The 20,208-nt window shown below is 41.6% G+C and overlaps 1 protein-coding gene across 3 annotated transcripts in view; it reads left to right on the top strand.

Annotated features, from left to right (window-relative positions):
* sp4 (sp4 transcription factor) overlaps positions 1–20,208 on the top strand; it is a 79,754-nt gene that overhangs the window by 37,199 nt on the left and 22,347 nt on the right. For 2 of the 3 annotated variants that reach the window (XM_073054085.1, XM_073054086.1), the window contains exons 4-5: positions 413–650; positions 14,274–14,473. In XM_073054085.1, the coding sequence (XP_072910186.1) occupies positions 413–650; positions 14,274–14,473 (438 nt within the window). The remainder of the gene's footprint in view (positions 1–412; positions 651–14,273; positions 14,474–20,208) is intronic. The other variant, XM_073054087.1, reaches the window with a different exon arrangement.

Here is a 20,208-nt window from a genome sequence, read left to right as displayed (position 1 = left end):
CGTAAAAGGCTATGATAGAAAGTTTTAATGGAGAATTTCAGAGTCTGAAATTGAAGAGTTGCCATTTACATAACCTGGATCTGTCTTATCAAAAATGGCAAAATGGTTTGGTTGTTGCATTTTAGAGGGTAATTCGATTTTTACTGAGGTGGGGGTAAGGGATGTGGTGCAAAGGCAGGCAGTTAGAATTTTATACTTGCTGGTAGAAAAAGCTCTAACATGAATTGCTTTTCTTTAATCTTATGTTGTTGGGAAGATCTGAAATTTCTGTAAACCTTTACAGTTTGCTTTGTTTGAATAAATGAGTTTGCTTAAAAATATAATGGAAATATAAATAGAAGTGAACATAATAGAATTTTAATTTGCTCAAAATGATGGCCGAAAGAGCTTTATATGTAATACATTTTCACAGGTCAACAGCAGAGCCAGGATGGTGGAGATACAAAATGGCATCTAAAAGTACAGCCTACAGCTGTAACTCCGGTCACAGTGGCAGTCGGTGGTCTTTCCAGTGCTGCTTTGGGCACTGTTAGCCCTAACAACCTCGCTCAAGTACAGCTCCAGTCATCTGGTGAACAAGATGTTCAACCTGGAAAAAGATTGAGAAGAGTTGCCTGCTCATGTCCTAACTGCAGGGATAGTGAAGGGAGGTGAGTGCTTGCTACTTAGTTCTCTGCTGCTTCGATGAAAGTGGTTAGTGTCGACAGGGACGTTCCAGATTTCAGTAACCTCCTGAGGAACTAGAGACGCAGGTGAGAGTTCTTGGCCATAGCATCAACCTAGTCTGACCTTCACTTCTCAGAGCCCAAAACAGTCAACCTTCTCACAAATCCATATTTATCACAAGGGCGGTATTTTTAAACACTAAATTTCACTGAAGACTCTCATTTGCAGAATTAGTATTCATGCTTTTAATAATTTCTCTCTTGATAATTACTTGGATTTCTAACAACAGAGGTTTGGGTTTGATTACTGACAAAAATCTTGCTAGATATGGTGGTTGCTCTCCAAGTATTGCTTTGCTGTAGCGGATTAATATATTCATATTTCTTATCTGTGCATTGAGCAATACAACTGATCAGTCTTGTGCTGACTGGCTAAGCCGGGGCTTCCCAGCCTGGGGTCCACGGACCTTTTGCTTACTGGAATTTGTCCATGGCATGAAAAAGGCTGGGAACACCTGGGCTAAGCCAAGTGATACAGCTGTACTGAATCCTCAAGGGGGCAGTCTTTGCTGGGTGAAATGGAATTTGAAAGTTCAATGTTCGACATAACTTCATTATCAAAGCACATCTATGTCACTGTATACTACCCTGAGATTCATTTTCCTGCGGGCACTTGTAGTAACTACAAAGAAACGCAACAATCAACGAAAAACTACGCACAAAGACGGCTAAGCAATCAATGTGTAAAAGACAACAAATTGTGCAAATGCAAAAGGGAAAAAAAATAGATAAATATTGAAAACATGAGCTTGAGTCAAAATTGCATCCATTGATTGTGGAATCAGCTCAGTGTTGGGGTGAGTGATTTATTGTAGTTGAAAAGCCTGATGGTTGAGGGGTAAAAATTGTTCCTGATGCTGGTGGGGTGGGACCTAAGGCTTCTGTACCTCCTTCCTGATGGCAGCAGCGAGAAAAGAGCATGGCCTCGATAGTAAGGGTCCCTGCTTTCCTGCCAGAGCACTCCTTGTGGATGTGCTCAGTGGTGCAGAAGGCTTAACTTGTGATGGACTGGGCTGTATCAATTACTTTGACTGAGCTTTTCCATTCAAGGTCATTGGTTGCATACCAGGCCATGATGCCACCGGACAGGATACTCAGCACTGTACATCTATAGGATTTTGTCAGTTTTAGATGAAAGGCTGAATCTTCGCAAACTTCTAAGGAAGTAGAGGAGCTGCCATGCTACCTTCATAATGGCAATTACGTGCTGGACCCAGGACAGGTTCATTAAAATGATAATGCTGAGGTATTGAAAGTTACTGACCGTCTCCATCTCTGATCCCCTGATGAGGACTCGCTTGTGGGCCTCCGATTTCCTCCTACGGTGGTCAATAATTGGCTCTTTTGTTTTCCTGGTATCGAGTGGGAGGTTCTTGTTGTGGCTCCATTCAGCCATATTTTCAATCTCCCTACTACATACTGATCCTCACCACTGATTTGGCCAGCAACAGTAGTATTGTCAGCAAACTTAAATATGGCGTTGGAGTTGTATTCATCCTTGCAAATATAAATGTAAAGTGAATAGAGCAGGGGGCTAAGCATACAGCCTTGTGGTGCTCATGTACTGTTGGAGATCGTGGAGGAGATGTTGCCCTCAATCCGAACTGACAGGGATCTGCAAGTGAGAAAATCGAGGATTCAGTTGCACACGGAGGTACTGAGGCTTGGGTCTTGGAGCTTCTTGATTAGTTTTGAGCGGATGATCGTATTGAATTGAGAACTGCAGTCATTGTAAAGCATCCTGATGTATGCATCTTCACTGCCCAGGTGTTCCAGGGTTGAGTGAAGAGCCAATGGAATGGCATCTGCATGAAGAGTCATGTGTGTTATCATAGTCAAGTTTATTAATACTGACATATGCAGGGACGGCAGGGTGGTGTAATAGTTAGCACAGTGCTTTACGGTACCAGTGGCCTGGTTCAATTCCTGCCACTATTTGTCAGGAGTTTGTATGTTCTCCCAGTGACTGCATGGGTTCCCTCTGGGTGCTCCAGTTTCCACCCCCAGTCCAAAGACGTACCAGCTGGCAGGTAAATTGGTCATTGTAAATTGCCCCATGATTGGGCTGTGGTTAAATTGGTGGTTGCTGGGTGGCACAGCTGGAAGGACCTGTTTCACACTGTATCTCAATAAATTGAAAAAAAAAACATGAAATTTGTTTTGCAGTAGCAGTACAGTGCAGCAAAATTGGAAATATTTTAAAAAGTGCAAGAAGAGAGCAATATAGTGAGGTTGTGTTCATAGGTTCATTGACTGCTCAGAAATCCGATGGCAGAGGAAAATAACCTTTTTCTAAAAGCCCGTGTATGTGTCTTCAGGCTCCTTTACCACCTCCCTGCTGGTAGTAATGAGAAGAGGGCATGTCCTGGGTGGTGAGAGACCTTAATGATGGATGCCACCTTGGGGTACTGCCTTTTGAAGGGGTCTTCAATGGTGGGAAAGCAGGAGCTGGCTGAGTCAACAAACCTCTGCAGCACTTTTCAATCCTGTGCTTTGGAGCCTCCATAACAGTTTGTGATGCAATCTGTTAAAACGTTCTTCGCGGTACTTCTATAGAAATTTATTTGAGTCTTTGATGATGTAATAAAATCTCCTCAAACTCTGAAAGAAGTATAAGTATTTTTTTCATCAATATGTTGGGCTCAGGATGGACCCTCTGAGGTTCACATCAAGGAATATGAATCTGCTTACTCCTCCTGATGCTGAACCCTACTGAGTGTTTTTCTGACATCCATTTCCTGAAGTCCACAACCAATCACTTACCGCTGTTGAGTGAAATGTTGGTGTTGCAACATCACTCAACTAGCTGACCTACCTCACTCCTGTTCGCCACATCATTACCATCTGAGATTCTCCCAAATGCAGTTCTGTCATTGGCAAAGTTATAAATGACATTTGAACTGAGCCTGACCACAGTCATGAGCATAGAGAAAGTAAATCAGTGGTAAATATGCATCCTTGTGGTGTGTCTGTGTAGATTGCCAGCGAGGAGGAAATGTTATTTCCAATCAGGTGATGACTTCCCCATGAGGAAGTTGTTGGACTTGGCTCTTTATAAAACAATCGTGAAGAAACAACTTTTATGCCTCTTTCCTGACTTCTAAAATAACCTTGGATTAACACCAGAATCCAAGTGGCGTAGCTGGCAGACATGATTTAGAACTTGCAACAATTGAAGACAAACTTGGAATTTTCAGTGCCTAAACAAGAGGGGTAAGAACTTCCTTTTGCCTGAGGAAAAATTCTGGCTTCCGCATCATTGGACGGGACATAGGAGTGAGGGACTGTCCTGTTGCTAGTTTTAAAAACAGATCTGTAAAAAAAGTTACACAACCTGGTAGAGTCATGGGAGAGTGTGGATTAAATACACAAGCTGGTAGTGTCTAAAAATTAAGTCAGTACAAGCAGTTGAACATGTAATTGATTTACTTGTTTACTTGTTATTATTTTTATTTTATTTTAATTATTGTTACTTTTTCCTCTGCTAGATTATGTATTGCACTGAACTGCTGATGCTAAGTTAATGAATTTCACATCACATGCCGGTGATAATAAGCCTGATTCTGATAAAAAGATAATCAATTCCAGCGAACCAGTGGAGTGTGTGAGAAAACTTAAGTTTGTGCAAGCTAGCAGAGTATGGTAGGGGGTGGAAGTAATTAAATTTGGGGTGCAAGACAAACTATTAAAATTTCAGCTGCAAGTTTTGACATTGCGGTCAAAATAATTAAAAATGCATATGAATTATGATCAAATCAAAACAATCGCCAAAGCTCTTATCTAAATGAAACATTTCAGTTTGGTAAAATTGTTGAAAATGACCTGACAAAATATGCAGGTTTCCCTGCAATCCGAAGGTAGAGCGTTCCTTTGAAACAGTTTGTAATCTGAAATGTCGTAAAGCGAAGAAGCAATTACCATTAATTTATGTGGGGAAAACTTCTGAGCGTTCCCAGACCCAAAAAATAACCTCCTAAATCAAAGCAAATAACAGACAAAACCTAAAATAACACTAACATATAGTAAAGGCAGGAATGATATGATAAATTTACACCCTATATAAAGTAGAAGTATTGTAGGTATGGTGTAGTTTCACTTATCAAACTCGGGAAGGCAGCGAGCCAAAATCAATTTGGAGAAAAAAAATCGGCACATACACGCATGCGCAAACAACTGCCCGCACAAGGCTTCACCGTCATTGTAGTCTTTCTCAGGGTAAACACAAATAAAGCGGGCGTCTTTTTTTCGTAAAAGTGAAAATCCTCTTTGGTTAGCGAAAACAGGTACTAATGTAAGTCTTTCGTAGCAGCAAGTTGTCGTAAATCCAACGTTCGAAAAGCGGGGGCCACCTGTACCTTCAATGTTGAATCTAATGAAGTGTCTCCTGAATGATATTTTGAAAGTATGGGAAAGTCCAGAAAATGACTGCTGCTGGTTTAGAGAAAAGACTGCGTGGTCAGTTTGATCAAATGTGTGAGTGATTGGAACAGTTAATGGGACAAGTAAAATCTTTTACTATTCAAAAGAAAGTGCAAAACTTGTGATGAACTACAAAAACCGTATGATAGAGGCAGTAAAAAGCCTAAAGAGCAAATATTTGCATTAACTGAACAAGTGAAACATGGTAAAATCAGTGTCCATTGCATAAAGCTTCAAAACAAACAAACAAACAAGAAAGCACAACTGTGACGTCAAGTGGGCAGTCCTGCCAGTAATGCTTCATGACATTACTACCGGTGGTCCACCCTGGGAAAGACCTGTTTCTGAAGCTCCACCCAAGGAATTGCAGTCCACATCAAGCAATCTCTTTATACAGTGCCACCATCAGAACTCTAGAGAATTACAGCCTACGTCAGCCAGACTCCGGAGAACTATGGCCTCCAGAGACTGCGCCACCATCTGAACTCTGAGGAATTACAGGATGGACATGACATGGACTCTACAGCAGCATCTAGTGACTCGCATGAGGATGACAGTGATGAAACAATAAAATTGACAGCTGTGTCACAGCCTGCTCCAATAAAGACCAAGGGAGTGAAGAGACACAGGACTGAAGATGAAACTATTGTTAATCAATATATTGACAAGCTAGTGGCAGATCTATCAACTATTGCTTAACCACTCAATGATCTGCTAAAGGACAGTGAGTGCTCGGACAATCCTGCGACGACAAGTACTACGTTGGCCAAACAAGGAAGAAAACTGTCCCAGGCTACACGAACATCAGCTAGTGTGCAGATGGCATGACCTACTCTCGCTAGTGTCAGCTCATAAAGACGAAGAAGGACACCATTTTAACTGGACAGCAGCCAGGGTCTTGACTCAAACAAGAACAAGAATTTCTCAAAGCATGGTTCTCAATAGAAGGATCCATCAGCAAACACATTGACATAGATCCAGTATGCGAACTGTTTTGGAGAAAAGAGAAACAACATCAACAACCAACGAATCGCCAATAATCTTGGGATCTAGACAGCGAAGCAGACACTTCCAACAGACTTCCCTTGAAGCTAGCCAATCAGAATTGTCTACTGCTAAACTGTTCAGTGTTTTGAATCAGCCAACCAGATCGCGGCCTCTAATCAATAAATATTCAGATCCCGGATGCATATATAAGCCGGCGTTCTGAGGAGACGATGCCCTCAATTGTGCACTGATGATGGCTTCTCATCCATTGGAACTGCAAACATCTTGCCAAGCTTGGCGAGCAGCCAAACTTCCAAATAGCCAACCCGAACTACTAATATACCACAATATTTCGAATAAACATAGGCTCTTTCTCATCACTGTCTGCTTATTTTCCATTACCACGTTCTCAGTCATCATTATTATTTTCATCATCATCATCGCCTTCTCTGTCTCTTGGTAGAGCACATACCTCACATTTTAGTCTTTTTGAGAGGATACACAGGACTTGTAGCCTGGCTGCTGACAATGGTAGCAAATAAAATTCTTAGTGAGTACCAAAGGTTTTTACCCCTCACTTCTCCCACCCCCATTCTGTAGAGTTTCCTGAGGGTCTCTCGGAGCATCAGAGTCTGTGTTGCTTCTGAATGATGGTGCATCCTTGCGGGCATTGAAGTACTGCAGTGCCAGCCAGAAGACAGTGTGTCCATCTGCCGGCTGATGCTCTCAGACCCATGTTCTGGTGTCTGGAGGACGAACCCACAGCAGCTGCTCCAGAACAGTGGCCTCACCAGTTTCCTCCTTGGACTTCTGCTCTGGTCAAATCCATCGGCCATAGAGACCCCTCAGGTGATGACGTGTCCCATTGAGTGACCACCCCCGGTGGGAGAGTACTGGAATGGAAGTGTTGGCAATAGGTTTCTGCTGAGATATCAAATTTAGCCAGCACTGTCTCCTTCAGGTCAGGATAGTTGTTGGGACCTCTTTTCATCCATTGCAGTATAGGCTTCGAGAGCTGTACGTGTCAGTAGTGGCACGAGCTGACAGGCCTACTTCTCTGGCCATTGCCATATCCAGGCCATCCTCTTGAACCCTAGGAGTTACTTCACAATATTGTCACCTTGCTGATAGGAAGGCATTTTGGGACTCTTCCCCAGCTTTGGAATTCATTCCAAAAAGCATCATCTCTCCTCTGCTGGGCAGGCAAAAAAAAATCTCTGAACAGATTTTCCAGGGAGGGTTCGGAGGTGGTGCCTTCTGTTTCTGGCCTGAGTTTGTCTCTGGGTCGAAGTTCTTCCTCCTCTGGGATCGCTGTTCCCCAGGCATTAGTCCATATTTTAGCCTCAGAGATTTCCAGACTTGGGACCACAATCCCATTCTTCTCTGGGTCGAACACACCACTTTGCAACTCGCCATCCCACTGCTGCCACTATATGTATTAGATACATACGTGTGTGTGTGTGTGTGTGTGTATATGTACAAGTACATATTATACATGTGTATTACATACATGGGTAATGACTGGCACTTAGTGCAAGCCTGTTTATTAGATGCATCAAAAATCAAGCTTTATATTCATGGGTTCAATGTTCATTTAGGAATCTGATGGAAGAGGGGAATAAGCTGTTCCTGAAATGCTGAGTGTGTGCCTTCAGGCTTCTGTACCTCATTCCTGACTTGTCACAATGAGAAGAGGGCATGTCCTGGGTAATGGGGGGCCTTAATAATGCATGCCACCTTTCTGAGGCACCGGTCTGTGGCTAGTACCCAAGATGGAGCTGACTAATTTTACAACTTCTGTAGCTTCTTTCTTCCTATGCAGCAAACCCCCCCCCCCCCCCCATACCAGACAGTGATGCAGCCTGTCAGAATGCTCTCCACAGTACATCTATAGAAGTTTTCAAGTGTTTTGGGTGACAAACCAAATATCTTCAAATTGCTAATGAAATATAGCCACTGTATTGCCTTCTTTATCGCCACATCAATGTGTTGAGACCAGGTTAAATCCTTGGAGATCATGACTTTCAGGAACTTGAAACTGCTGACTCTCTCCACTTCTGCTCCCTCTGTAAGGATGAATCGTGTTTCCTCATCTTGCCCTTCCTGAAGTCCACAATCAGTTTTCTTGTCTTACTGACACTGAGTGCAAGGTTGTTGCTGCGACACCACTGAACTAACTAATATATCTTGCTCCTGTATGTCCTCTTGTCTCCATCTGAGTTTCTACCAACAATGGTTATATCATCAGCAAATTTATAGATCATTTGAGCTATGCCTAGCCCCACAGCCAAGGGTATACAGAGAGTACAGCAGTGGGCTAAGCACACATCCCTGAGGTGCACCAGTGTTGATCGTCGGTGAGGAGAAGATACTATCACTGATCCAGACAGTTTGTGGACTTCTGGTTAGGGAGTTGCAATCATTACAAACTAAATGGAGGTATGTACATTAAATACAGTATACAGACAACATGTACACATTTAACACATCCCTATTACTAAAGGAATGGAATATTCTGCTGTGTATGGCAGGAAAGGCACCATAAAGCCAACCCAAGTGCATCAGCTTGGTTCAGGACCCATTATGAGAATATAACGGGGAAGTCATTGAAGTGCATATACTCAGTGTAACGACAGCAGAGTGACAAGGGCGAGTGGGTGGGTGCGTGTGGAGTGCTCTCCGTCACCGTGTTCCTGCCCCACCTGGTTCATTCCTACACTTACAAGTGAACTACATTTCTTTACCAAGTTGTCAAGGATGCTTAGATGTACTGGTAGTAATAGACATGTTTTCAAGATGGGAGGAAGTTATTCCAGCAAGTAAAGCTGCTGCCACACCCACAGCATAAACTCTGATCAGGGACTATATTTCTAGGTGGGGATTGTCATGTCATATTGACCCTGACCAAGGAACACATTTCACTGGGAGTGCTTGTCAGGGATTACGTCCACTGATGAACATTGAATGGTCTTTTCATTGTCCACGTCATCCAGAATCGTCAGGATAAGTCGAATGAATGAATGGAATCCTCAGACAACAACAAACATCATGAGGAAGGCCTACTGCAGTTTACGCCCCCTTCCTATGGTCTTCTATAGCATCAGAGTAACCCCAGACTAAGTCTGTTCGAAGTGGTAATCACCGTGAGCTGGATGGGAGAGTCCTTTTCAAGTGCTGTTAATTACCAAATCGGTGGTGAAGGCAGAAGGTAAAAGTAAGTGGATACGGGCCAGCCACTGTGAGCGAACTAAAGTGGTATCTGGCAAGGGCAGTAAGTGCTAGAAACCTTTGACCTAGTGCCTACATTGCTGGGCTGCAGTGAGCAAATCACTAACCAGACAGAAGACTTCAATCAAGTCGTCGTCATGATGTTCATTCTAATACTCTTGGTTGTTACATTTTTGCCAATTTTCCCATCAACTATGCCCTTCTGGAATAGTGCCGCCTGAACACAAGCAGAAGGTAGCTGCGATGACTGTTATTGTATACTTGCGAATATTACATGAATTTGTTGATGCTGTTAATGACTCTAGCTGTTGGGTATGTCAATATATACCACACACTTCAAAATACAGGTAGTCCCCGAGTTACGAATGTCCGAATTACGGACAACTCATACTTACGAACCAAGGAAGGAGAACGCTGTCCGCCATTTTAAGTCGATCTCGAGCCGTCCACCATTTTAAGTCATTGCCGTTCACACTGTGTTGAGTGTGTAACTTAGTATTTGGCTTAGTATTTTTCTTAGGAGGATTCACCCTGACCCCGCACCCCCTGTTCTGGTCGGCTGGTGGCGCAGTGAGATCAGTGCCGGGCTCAAGAACGGAGGTTCCTGAGTTCGATACACTGACAGACCACTCCCGTGCCGGGTTGATGTCGATCCAATGACTCCCGTACCATCGCTGCCGGGTTTATGTCAAGCTCACAACTCGACCTCGTAAAAAAAGAACACTGCCACCTCCAGTTTAAATTCCCACGCAGAATATTGTGGAAGATCAAATACCCAAACCGAGCATAGCCCCCACTTGCCCCATTTAACCTGTCTCAGTGCAGTGGACTTTCGAACCCGGGGAATTCAATGCAGTGTTCCTTAGGACCCAGCGGACCTCGGGAGCTGGTGGAAGTCGGGACCTGCTGCCCAACATGTTTCTGTTCTGTTGATGGGAAGCGATCGCCAATTAATAATAAAGTGGAAATAATAAAGCGTATGGAAAAAGGTGAAATGCCATCGCTCATTGCAAAAGCGTTAGGCTACAGTTGGTCAATGATCAGAACAATTTTAAAGGATAAAGTGAGAATAATGGAGCAGGTGAAAGGCCCTGCCCGGATGAAAGCTACGATTATCACTAAGCAACACAGTGGTTTAATTATTGGAATACATACGCTTCTTAAGTGTTTTTTATGCATAGAAAGGTAAAATATATACTAAGACAAACGCTTGACTAACTGACGCTAAATAATACCAGATGTACTTGTTCTGACTTACATACAAATCTGACTTGAAGATGGACTCAGGAACAGAACTGGTTCGTAACCCGGGGACTGCCTGTATTCACCTATCCTAGACATTCCTGCTGATCCAGAACAAAATGCATCCTCTTTATTAAACACTCCAACAATGGCGATGTTGACATTATTCCTATGATTCATTAGTCTCAAGGAAGACACAAATATACAATGATCATGCCCCCACACATATTGTCTTAAACTGGATAATTTATGTAAATATCACCATAATTTATAAATTGTCATATTTGACCTATTCATGTCTTGTCCTGGGATATATCTACATCTAATGTCCATGACAAAGCTATTAAATACTTACATGTGTTCACTATAAAAGCTACCTTTTGCTTGTGTTCAGAAGGTACTACTCCAGTAGGGCATAGTTCATTCAATTACGCTTTAGGTTGTCCTAAACGGGATAATGACTCTAGAATTGCCATTGACGAACTGAAAAATATTGTTCAATAAGGCTCTTGTCAAGTACAGTTGACCCTCCTTATCCGCGAATTCCGCATGCGAGAATTCAACCAACCGCGAATTGCGAAAACCCGGAAGTGCTCTTCCAGCATTTGTTGTTTGAGCATGTACAGACTTTCTTTTCTTGTTATTATTCCCTAAACAATGCAGTATAACAACCATTTTACGTAGCATTTACATTGTATTAGATACTTTAAGTAATCTGGAGATGATGGTAATCTGGAGGTGCATGGGTTATCGTGGATCAGGATCGAAAAAAATCGGAAGTTCTCTTACTAAGTAAGTCGGAACAAGTACATCCAGTATTATTTAGCGTCAGACAAACATTTGTCTTAGTATATAGTATATATTTTACCTTTCTATGCATATAAAACGCTTAAGAACGTATGTTTCAGCGCTGGGCTCAGGAGCCAGTGACAGACCACTTTCGAGTGCACTCTCCATCCATGCCGGGTTGATGTGGAGGATCAGAAACTCAAAATCCCAAAACCCAATAATTAAACCACTGCGTTGCTTAGTAATAATTGTAGCTTTCATCGGGGCAGGGCCTTTCTCACTTTATCCTTTAAAATTGTTTCGATCATTGACCGTCGTAGCCTAACGCTTTTCCAATGACCGATGGCGTTTCACCTCTTTCTGATCGCTTTATTATTTCCACTTTATTTTAATCATGATCGTGATTATTTTTGTGAACAGAAACACTGCAGATTCAGAGCCCCGCCGCCCAGTCCTAATGTCCACCACACGGAGACAGGTTAATTAAGGTCTGGGGTTCCACTGGGTCCTAAGGTCCACCGTATTGAGACCGGTTGAATAAGGGACTTGAGCATCTGTGTTTTTTGGTATCCGCAAGGGGTCCCAGAACTAATCCCTCGCGGATAAGGAGCGCCGACTGTAATAAGGAATGGTGTAAGTTCATGGAACAATATGTACTTTATTGTTACTGGAGGAACGTTGTTTCATTTGGTTGTTTATACAGTACTGCTATTTATATGTGCCTAGGACTTTTCCACAGTACAGTCAGATGACAATGAGCCTGAACATGAACTTTAACTGTAGAACTTTATTTAGCTTTTCCATGTAATTAGCTAGGATCTTCTTACTTAGGATATGTTTTATCTGCACACACCTTACCTTTGCCTCCCAAGCCTAGAAGTAAACGAGACATTTCAGATAATTTTGCATCAATTTTATTCCCATTTTATGGTGTTACAGGGAGTGTGAGAGATTTGAAATGTTGCTGCAGGCTTAGAACGATACTGCTGAAACCTTGGGAAAAGTAACAACAGAAATGGTCGCTGTGTGTAAGATGGTCTTTGAAAATTGTGTGGCATCGGATATTTGCTTAACAGTTAAGAGAGCGTGCAGTTGTAAGCAAGGAGTGTTGTACTTGACGAGTCTGAAGATATAATTAATTTAGCTGATCATATTTATAAAAAAGCAGCTGAGGCACATCAAGCTGATGGTTGGGATTTCTTTGATTGGATTCAGAAGCTGGAGTTACTCAGCATTACAAAGTCTTATTATTCATACCAATATGCCTTATCATAACTTGCACATTTCTCTACTTGTTTAAAGGCTATCATTAACAGAATAGTTGAAACTCTCACAAGTGTGCATACTAATTGGCCTAACCATGACATGATCTATTGAATAGTTTGAAGAATATATACCCTTTGATATTTCATAATTGAATTAGTGTTTTGATTATTTTATACATAAGTAGATAGCACATGTTTTCCTGCCTCTGAATTTTCAGATGTAATGACTCTAAACATATGATTTTGAATCAAAGGGGGAATTATTGGATCAGAATGTTTAATTCTTAGATTATTCTTTGCTTTGTAGTGTAACAATTAATTATTTGCTTGTGCTTTATATAATTATATGTAAGTAACTGCTTACTATGATTCTGAGTGTTATAGTATGCACATAATAGTTTATGTTTAATTAACAGGCTTTGAATCTTGTTGATTAGTACTGATTGGATGATGGTGTTGAACGCTGAGTTGTAATCAATCAATCAGCCACAGCCTGACATAGATATTGTTGTCCAGGTGGCCCAAGGCCAAGTGAGAACCAGCAAGTTTGTATCTGCTGTTGACGTGTTCTGGCAGTAGGTGAATTGCAGCAGGTCCAGGTGCTTACTCTAACCATAACCAATCTCCCAAAGGACTCTTCATCGCAGTAGATGGAAATGCTACTGGGGAATAGTCGTTAGAGCAGCTCACTCTACTTTTCTTGGGCAGTGGAATGATTGATGCTCTTTTGAAGCAACATGGAAGCCTCCCACAGAAGCAGTGCAGGGTTTGAAGATGTCCTTGACCGCTCCAGCCAGTTGGTTGGCATTGGTTTTCAGTGCCCTGCCAGGTACTCTGTTGGGGCCTGACACCTTGCCGAGGGTTCACCCTCCTGATGGATGTTCTGACATCGGCGTCTGAGACCGATACTGCCGGGTCGCCAGCTGCTGCAGGGACTCACGCGGGTGCAGTTTTAATCTTCGTTTCAAAGAATACATCAAAGGTGTTATTTCTTTATACCTGAGTGAACCAAGTCTCTAACTAGGTTATCAGGAATTGAAGCCAAAATTGCAAGGAGAACAAGAGGCAGCATTTGAAGAGAATCCTTCAAATTTTAAAATTTCTGTCCACTTTCCAGCTGAGAGTATCACAATTATGAAGGGACCTAACTTAAAAGGAAATGGATGGAAGAATAACTGGTTATGTCAAATTAACCTTCAAGTGAAACATGATCACCCTTTATGAATTCACCCTTTTTACCTCTAATTATCCCTGCTGTATTTACACTATCTACTAATAAAGTTTATTGCCATCAAAATATGGAAGGTGGATGGCATCTGGGAAAAGCCAACTCAAAGTTATCATTCCAGTGTATCTGGGACCCTTCCAAACAAGCAGCTATGTTCATATAACTGAAGTATCCTAACAGATTTATGACCAATAGGCCATTTTTGGGTTTGCTCAAAGTAAATTTATTATCAAAGTATGTATATGTCACTATATACTTGAAATTAATTTTCTTGCAGTCATATACAGCAGAACTATACAGTATATTAAGTAACTAGTTTACAAAAAAATTTGGCTGATTTAATTTTTTTTTGCTCTTAGATCTTCATTCTGTAACTTATCTTTTGAATAGGACCTCTACCGAGCCAGGGAAGAAGAAACAGCACATCTGCCACATGGAAGGCTGTGGAAAAGTTTATGGTAAAACATCCCATTTACGGGCACACCTTCGCTGGCACACCGGTGAACGGCCATTTGTGTGTAATTGGCTCTTCTGCGGAAAGCGTTTTACACGGAGCGATGAATTACAGAGGCATAGAAGGACTCACACAGGTTAGCAATGTACAATGCTGGATTTTTTTTTAAAAAACATCTTTAACAAATAAGAGATATTTATAAGTAAACAGTGTGGCAAGATGAGACCAACTGGCCATCATACTTTCCACTCTGGGGGAGACTGCAACTATATTTCTAAAGTCTTGATTTCATCAGTGCATTTTCCAAATTAGTCCTAAGGACATGTCATTTAAGCATTAAGAACTGGTAAAATATCTGAGCCCAAAAGAAACAAAAATGTAAAATTCTGAAGATGGCTCAGTCCAAACACCATTTTGGAATTGTGGCTGCTGCTGCTGCTGATAGTTTCTGTTGATGACATCCTTATGGAAGCCCAGGTGTTGTGTAAGATATTCCTCACTGTAGATCTCATGGGAAAATTACTGCAACTCTAAGCCTTCCTAACTTATCCAATGACAGTCTTGTCTAGAAGCCTTGAAATTGGCAGAAGATCTTAAGAAGTTGACATTACCAGTCCTTGGCGACTTTTGTAAAAGTTAAAAAGGTATGAATTGCGGATATGTGTGGAATCACAGCAATAGAGGATCTTGAGGTAGAAGCTAAGGAATTGGGTAAATGTTGATCTCTTACTAAGTACTGCTGCTGGGCTAGCAGCTCTGGTGTCAAATCACAGTCTGTCTCATCTGGCAGTGGTTCAGTTCTTACATACGAATACTTTCACCAATCTGGATTCCAGTACACTGAAAGCCACAAATGTGTGCACAGGACCCAACAGCCATTTGTGTGTTTTAGAGCATGCATGATCCCCAAATGGATAGGTGCTTCTGAATTCAATTTTCATGCTGCATTAACTGACAGCTGAAGTTAGTTCAAAGTACTGCAGTACATAACCTTCAAGTGTTTTCTTTAAATGAATCTTGTTCTAAGTGTATGTTATCCAGGTTAATGTAGCTTACTAATCTTGATCATGTTGTTTAAATTCATCTATTATTAAATATAATGTAAAGAAAGCAATAGAGGTTTTAAGGTTTTTTCTCAAGAAAATTATTATATCCAAGAATGAGTTTCTGATCAAGTTTTGAGTCAACTGGATTGTGATTCCATTTTTATTTATGTGCGATTGGTTGAAAACCAAAGCTATTTGGGGATTTAGAGATTTAGATCTGTGACTGAAATCAAATAAATAGCCATTTTTTTTGTGGTTTCAGGTATAGTAAAATGTAGAATAGTTGCCATCTTGTGAGCATTGCAATAGTTTCAGCATTTATTAATGAAATTGCTCTGTGGCTTCATGTTAAATAACACAACCATCATTATGATAGATCGTCTTTAGTGATAGTGTAAGTACACTTAATTTTGCCCCAAGAGCTTTCCAAAGGGAATTAATGGGGTTGAGACATTCTAGGCCAAACCTCGTAAACTGTGGCCAGATGTACCAAACAGAATCCAAAGTATGACTCATTCTAAACTTGCCTTGGCGCTGTATACAATCACTGAAGTCCAATATTTACATATTGTGCTTCCTTGTGCTCCAGCGATGGTATCCGTGTTGAGAAAAGAATGACGTGGTCCAGTCCTGACAGGGTTCCAAAGCATTACAATGGGGAATTGTTCAGATCCTGACCTGGATGTGAAACCCTGTAGATTTCAATGTTGCTTCTTGGCCTGCTGATTAAGAGACAAAGGGGAAGGTACTTTTTTTTATTTTAAACAGTATTTTTCCTTGAAAGTATATTTATAGCTTGATTAATAATCCAGAGACCAATGCTGATGATTCAAAGACCTAGGTTTAAATCCCAGCATGGCATCTGTGGAATTTAAATTAGGTTGTTAGTCTGGAATTTGCAGCCATTAGTTTTAATAATAATCTCAGAAGCTATAAACTATATAGTTTTTTAATTCGTCATGTTCACTATTTCGGAGAGGAAACCTGTCATCTTATCAATTTCGTTTTGTGTGAATCCGAATCCACTTGTGTTTGACTTTTAACATGTTTTTATATATGTGTATGTGTGTATATCTGTTTATTAATTATGACCATAAACCAGATATAGTCATTCCACATAGAAACAGTCCCTTCATCCCGACTGGGCCATGCTAAAGAAGGTTCCTATCGAAACTAGTCTAGTTTGGTCAACGTCCCTCTGAACCTTTCCTAGCCATGTACCTGCCTAAGTGTTTTTATTTAATGTTTTTACTGTATGTCCTCTTCTGGCAACTCATTCCATATACTGACCACTGTCTGGGTCGAGAAAGTACAACCAGGTTCCCATTAAATCTCTGTCTCTGTGTCTCTGTCTCTACTTAAACTCATGCTATTGCCAACTTGGGGGGAAAAAAAAAAACTCATGACTTTATACATCTCTAAACAAAAATCACCCCTCTTTTTCCTATACTCCAGTGAATAAAGTTTCAACCTGCTTGATCTTGCTGTATGAGAGGTAGCTGAAGAGACTCTGGAGGCATTAGTAATGATCTTTCAAGAATTGATTGATTCTAGCATAGTACGGCAGAATGGAAAATTGCAAATGTCTTTCCACTCTTCAAGAAGGGAGGGAAGCAGAAAAACCAGAAATTATAGGCCAGTTAGCGTGACCTCAGTGGTTGGGAAGATGTTGAAGTTGATTGCTAAAGATGTGGTTTTGGGGTATTTGGAGGCACATGATAAAATAGGCCAAAGTCAGCATGCTTACCTTAAGGGAAAATCCTGTTGACAAATCTGTTGGAATTCTTTGAGGAAATAACAAGCAGGGTAGACAAAGGCAAATTGGTGGATGTTGCGTACTTGGATTGACAGAAGGCCTTTGGCAAGGTGCCACACGAGGCTGCTTAATGAAATAAGAGCCGATGGAAAGATTTTCACATAGACAGAGCATTGGCTGATTGGCAGGAAGCAAAGAGCAGGAATAAAAGGAGCCTTTTCTGAGTAGCTACCAATGGCTAATGGTGTTCTGCAGGAGTTGGTGCTGGGAACTGCTTTTTATAGTGTATGTCAGTGATTTAGATGATGGAATTGGTGGCTTTGTGGCCAGGTTTGCAGATGATACAAAGACAGGTAGAGGGGCAGGTAGTGTTGAGGAAGCCAGGAGGCTGTGGAAGGATTTGGACAGATTAGGAGAATAGGTGAAGAAGTGACAGATGGAATACAGTGTCGACAAGTGTATGGTCATGCACTTTGGTGGAAGGAATAAAAGCACAGAATATTTCAAATGCAGGTGTATTTTCACTACAATCGAAACACCTTGACTGCACCATCAGGGGTGTCAAACTCATTTTAGGTCACGGGCCGGATTGAGCAAAATGCAGCTTCATGCGGGCCGGATCAGTCGGACGCGTGCGAACGCAGCTTTCGTTGCCTCCGTTTTTTCAGCCTGCTCTCATGTGTCTCAGTTTCTGCTATAACTACAAAGTGTTTCACTTTACAAATTCCGTTTCTTATGAAGAAGACTGCCGAATAAACACTAAAAACTCTGAAAACCTGGTACCTGAATAAACTCAGCATTAGCCATATCATACGCCATAGGCACTTCGATTACTGGGGCCAGCTTTAATAGCAATTAGATATTATCTCGCGGGCCAAAGATAATTCCACCGCGGGCCTTGAGTTTGACATATATGATTTAACTAATTATGAGACTTCTGAGAACATGCACCAATGATGATTTGGTATGTCATATTAAAGGGGGTGAATACTTAGGTAATCAATTATTTTTTTTATATTGGTGATTAATTTAGATCACTTTGTAGATCCCTTGTCCCGTGTTTTGAAACATTATAGGTCCTTCCCAGCCTGCAAACGCCTGGGTTATGTACAGCCCATACATATGAGCGAGCTTTTCAGAGACCAGTAGAATGGATTCGTGGGCAGCTGCAAGGCTGCAGGAATCTTCTGCTGTGTGAGAACTCAGTTCACAGCTGCATTTCCTGCTCGTGAGCTATTTGAGATACAGACAGTTCTCAGTAGCAGGACACTCAATTAGGGGAGGATCTGTGCCCAGTTTCTGATGTGTAGAAGATGGTGTCTTGTTTTTGGACTAGTATGCTCAAAATTAGAAAATGCTGGTCATACTGTGACAAGTGATGTAATGCAGTAAAAAAACATTTGTAGAGCAGCGGTCGAAAAGCCCTGGTATGATTGCAGTTGTATTGATGTAAAACTCAGCAAATTTAATTAAGATATCTAGAAAAGTAAAACTGCTGCCTTCATTCTTTCAGCAACCTTTGCAATATGAGTAACAGACAATATGGTTGACACCCTTTGGATACCTGGCATAGGCAATAAACTTGTCTCCCTTTACCGTGACTGTTGCATCCCAGGAATGCAAGGTTTTTGTTAAATCCCTTTTACTGGGTGTCTCTGGAAATGCAACTCGTTAGCCCCTCGTTAACAGCCACTGGATTCTGTGGTGAGGAACACCCACCTTTCACAGGCTCCGTACATCTAGGGTGGATATGACTTGAGATTGGATGTCTTGCCCACTCAAACCTCGGTTTGTGTGAATGCCGTGTGATTTACTGGCCCCAGCAAGAAGTAACACTGTGCCCAATATATAGTAATTAAAGGAAAGAATAAAAACCAAAAAGGGCCTTTTGTACTTGAAACAGTCACATGTGCACGGTGGAGCTCAAATCTTGACCTTGTCTGTAGCTCGGCATTGAACCCTTGGTCTGTGTAAAAGCACACACTTCTTTCCGAATGTCACTCGAAATCCATCTTGAACAAACAGGATCGCCCACGAGAGTATTGGTTCTTCCTCCTCGAAGCCATTCATCTGCACAAAGCACTCTGTGCAACAGGGACGACGTCCTCCAGCATCTTCCCTCCTGTTTTCTCCCAGCTCTCTCCAACAAAGGCTTCCCCACCACCCTCCCCAGCGTTTTCTAGAACCTTCCCCCAATTCTGCTGGCAGCAGATTCCTAAGGTGAACAACAAAGACCCTTATCTCAGCTCAAACCTAAACAGGCTGAAAGCAGAACTTGCAGAACGCTAAAATGAGATACCTACAGCATAGCAATAAACATCTTAACCAGGGCATTACATTAGTTTTAAACGGAAATAAACAGAACAATCCGGTTGCCTCAGAGAATGAGCGACTCTGGAACTGGGATCCTGCCCCTGCACTCTGCTAACTCACTATTATTGATGTTTTAGACTTTTTTCCCAATCCCCTTTGCCTCCCCTGGAAAGGCACTGGCACCTGTCTAGATTTTGGACACCGGGAAATGGGGCATGTTTAATGAATAGATAGTTATCTATTTTATTGATCCCAAAGGACATTACAATGTCACAGTAGCATTACAAGTGTACAGATATACAAATATTAGAAAAGAAGTAAGAAGAATAAAAAAATAAGTTGCCTTAAAAATAAGATGTACAAGATTTACAAGTTTACACCGATAAGATGGTAGTTCAAGAATTACTGTAATATTCAGTAATGGATGCACATTCATACCGTCCAGATAAGCAGTGAGGGTGGTATTGCACAGGGTGTCCACAATAGCAGGGCGTGGTAAACAGAGCTTAAGCAGAGCTCTGGTAACTTGGGGTTAATAAAGTCTAAGAGGATGGGGTCATCACTTCCCAGGCTGCAGGTTGACTCATTATAGAGCCTAATGGCGGAGGGTAAGAGTAACCTCATGTAGTGCTCTTTTCTTCAACCATGGTGGCATGAAACATTGTCCAGAATTGCCAGGATTTTCCAGAGGGTCCTTTGTTCTACCACAGGCTCCAGTGTGTCCAGTTTGACCCCTATAATAGAACCAGCCTTTCT

Source organism: Hemitrygon akajei, chromosome 8, assembly GCF_048418815.1.
Source record: "Hemitrygon akajei chromosome 8, sHemAka1.3, whole genome shotgun sequence".
In the NCBI taxonomy this organism is placed as follows: domain Eukaryota; kingdom Metazoa; phylum Chordata; class Chondrichthyes; order Myliobatiformes; family Dasyatidae; genus Hemitrygon; species Hemitrygon akajei.
This window is presented reverse-complemented; position numbering and strand designations above follow the sequence as displayed.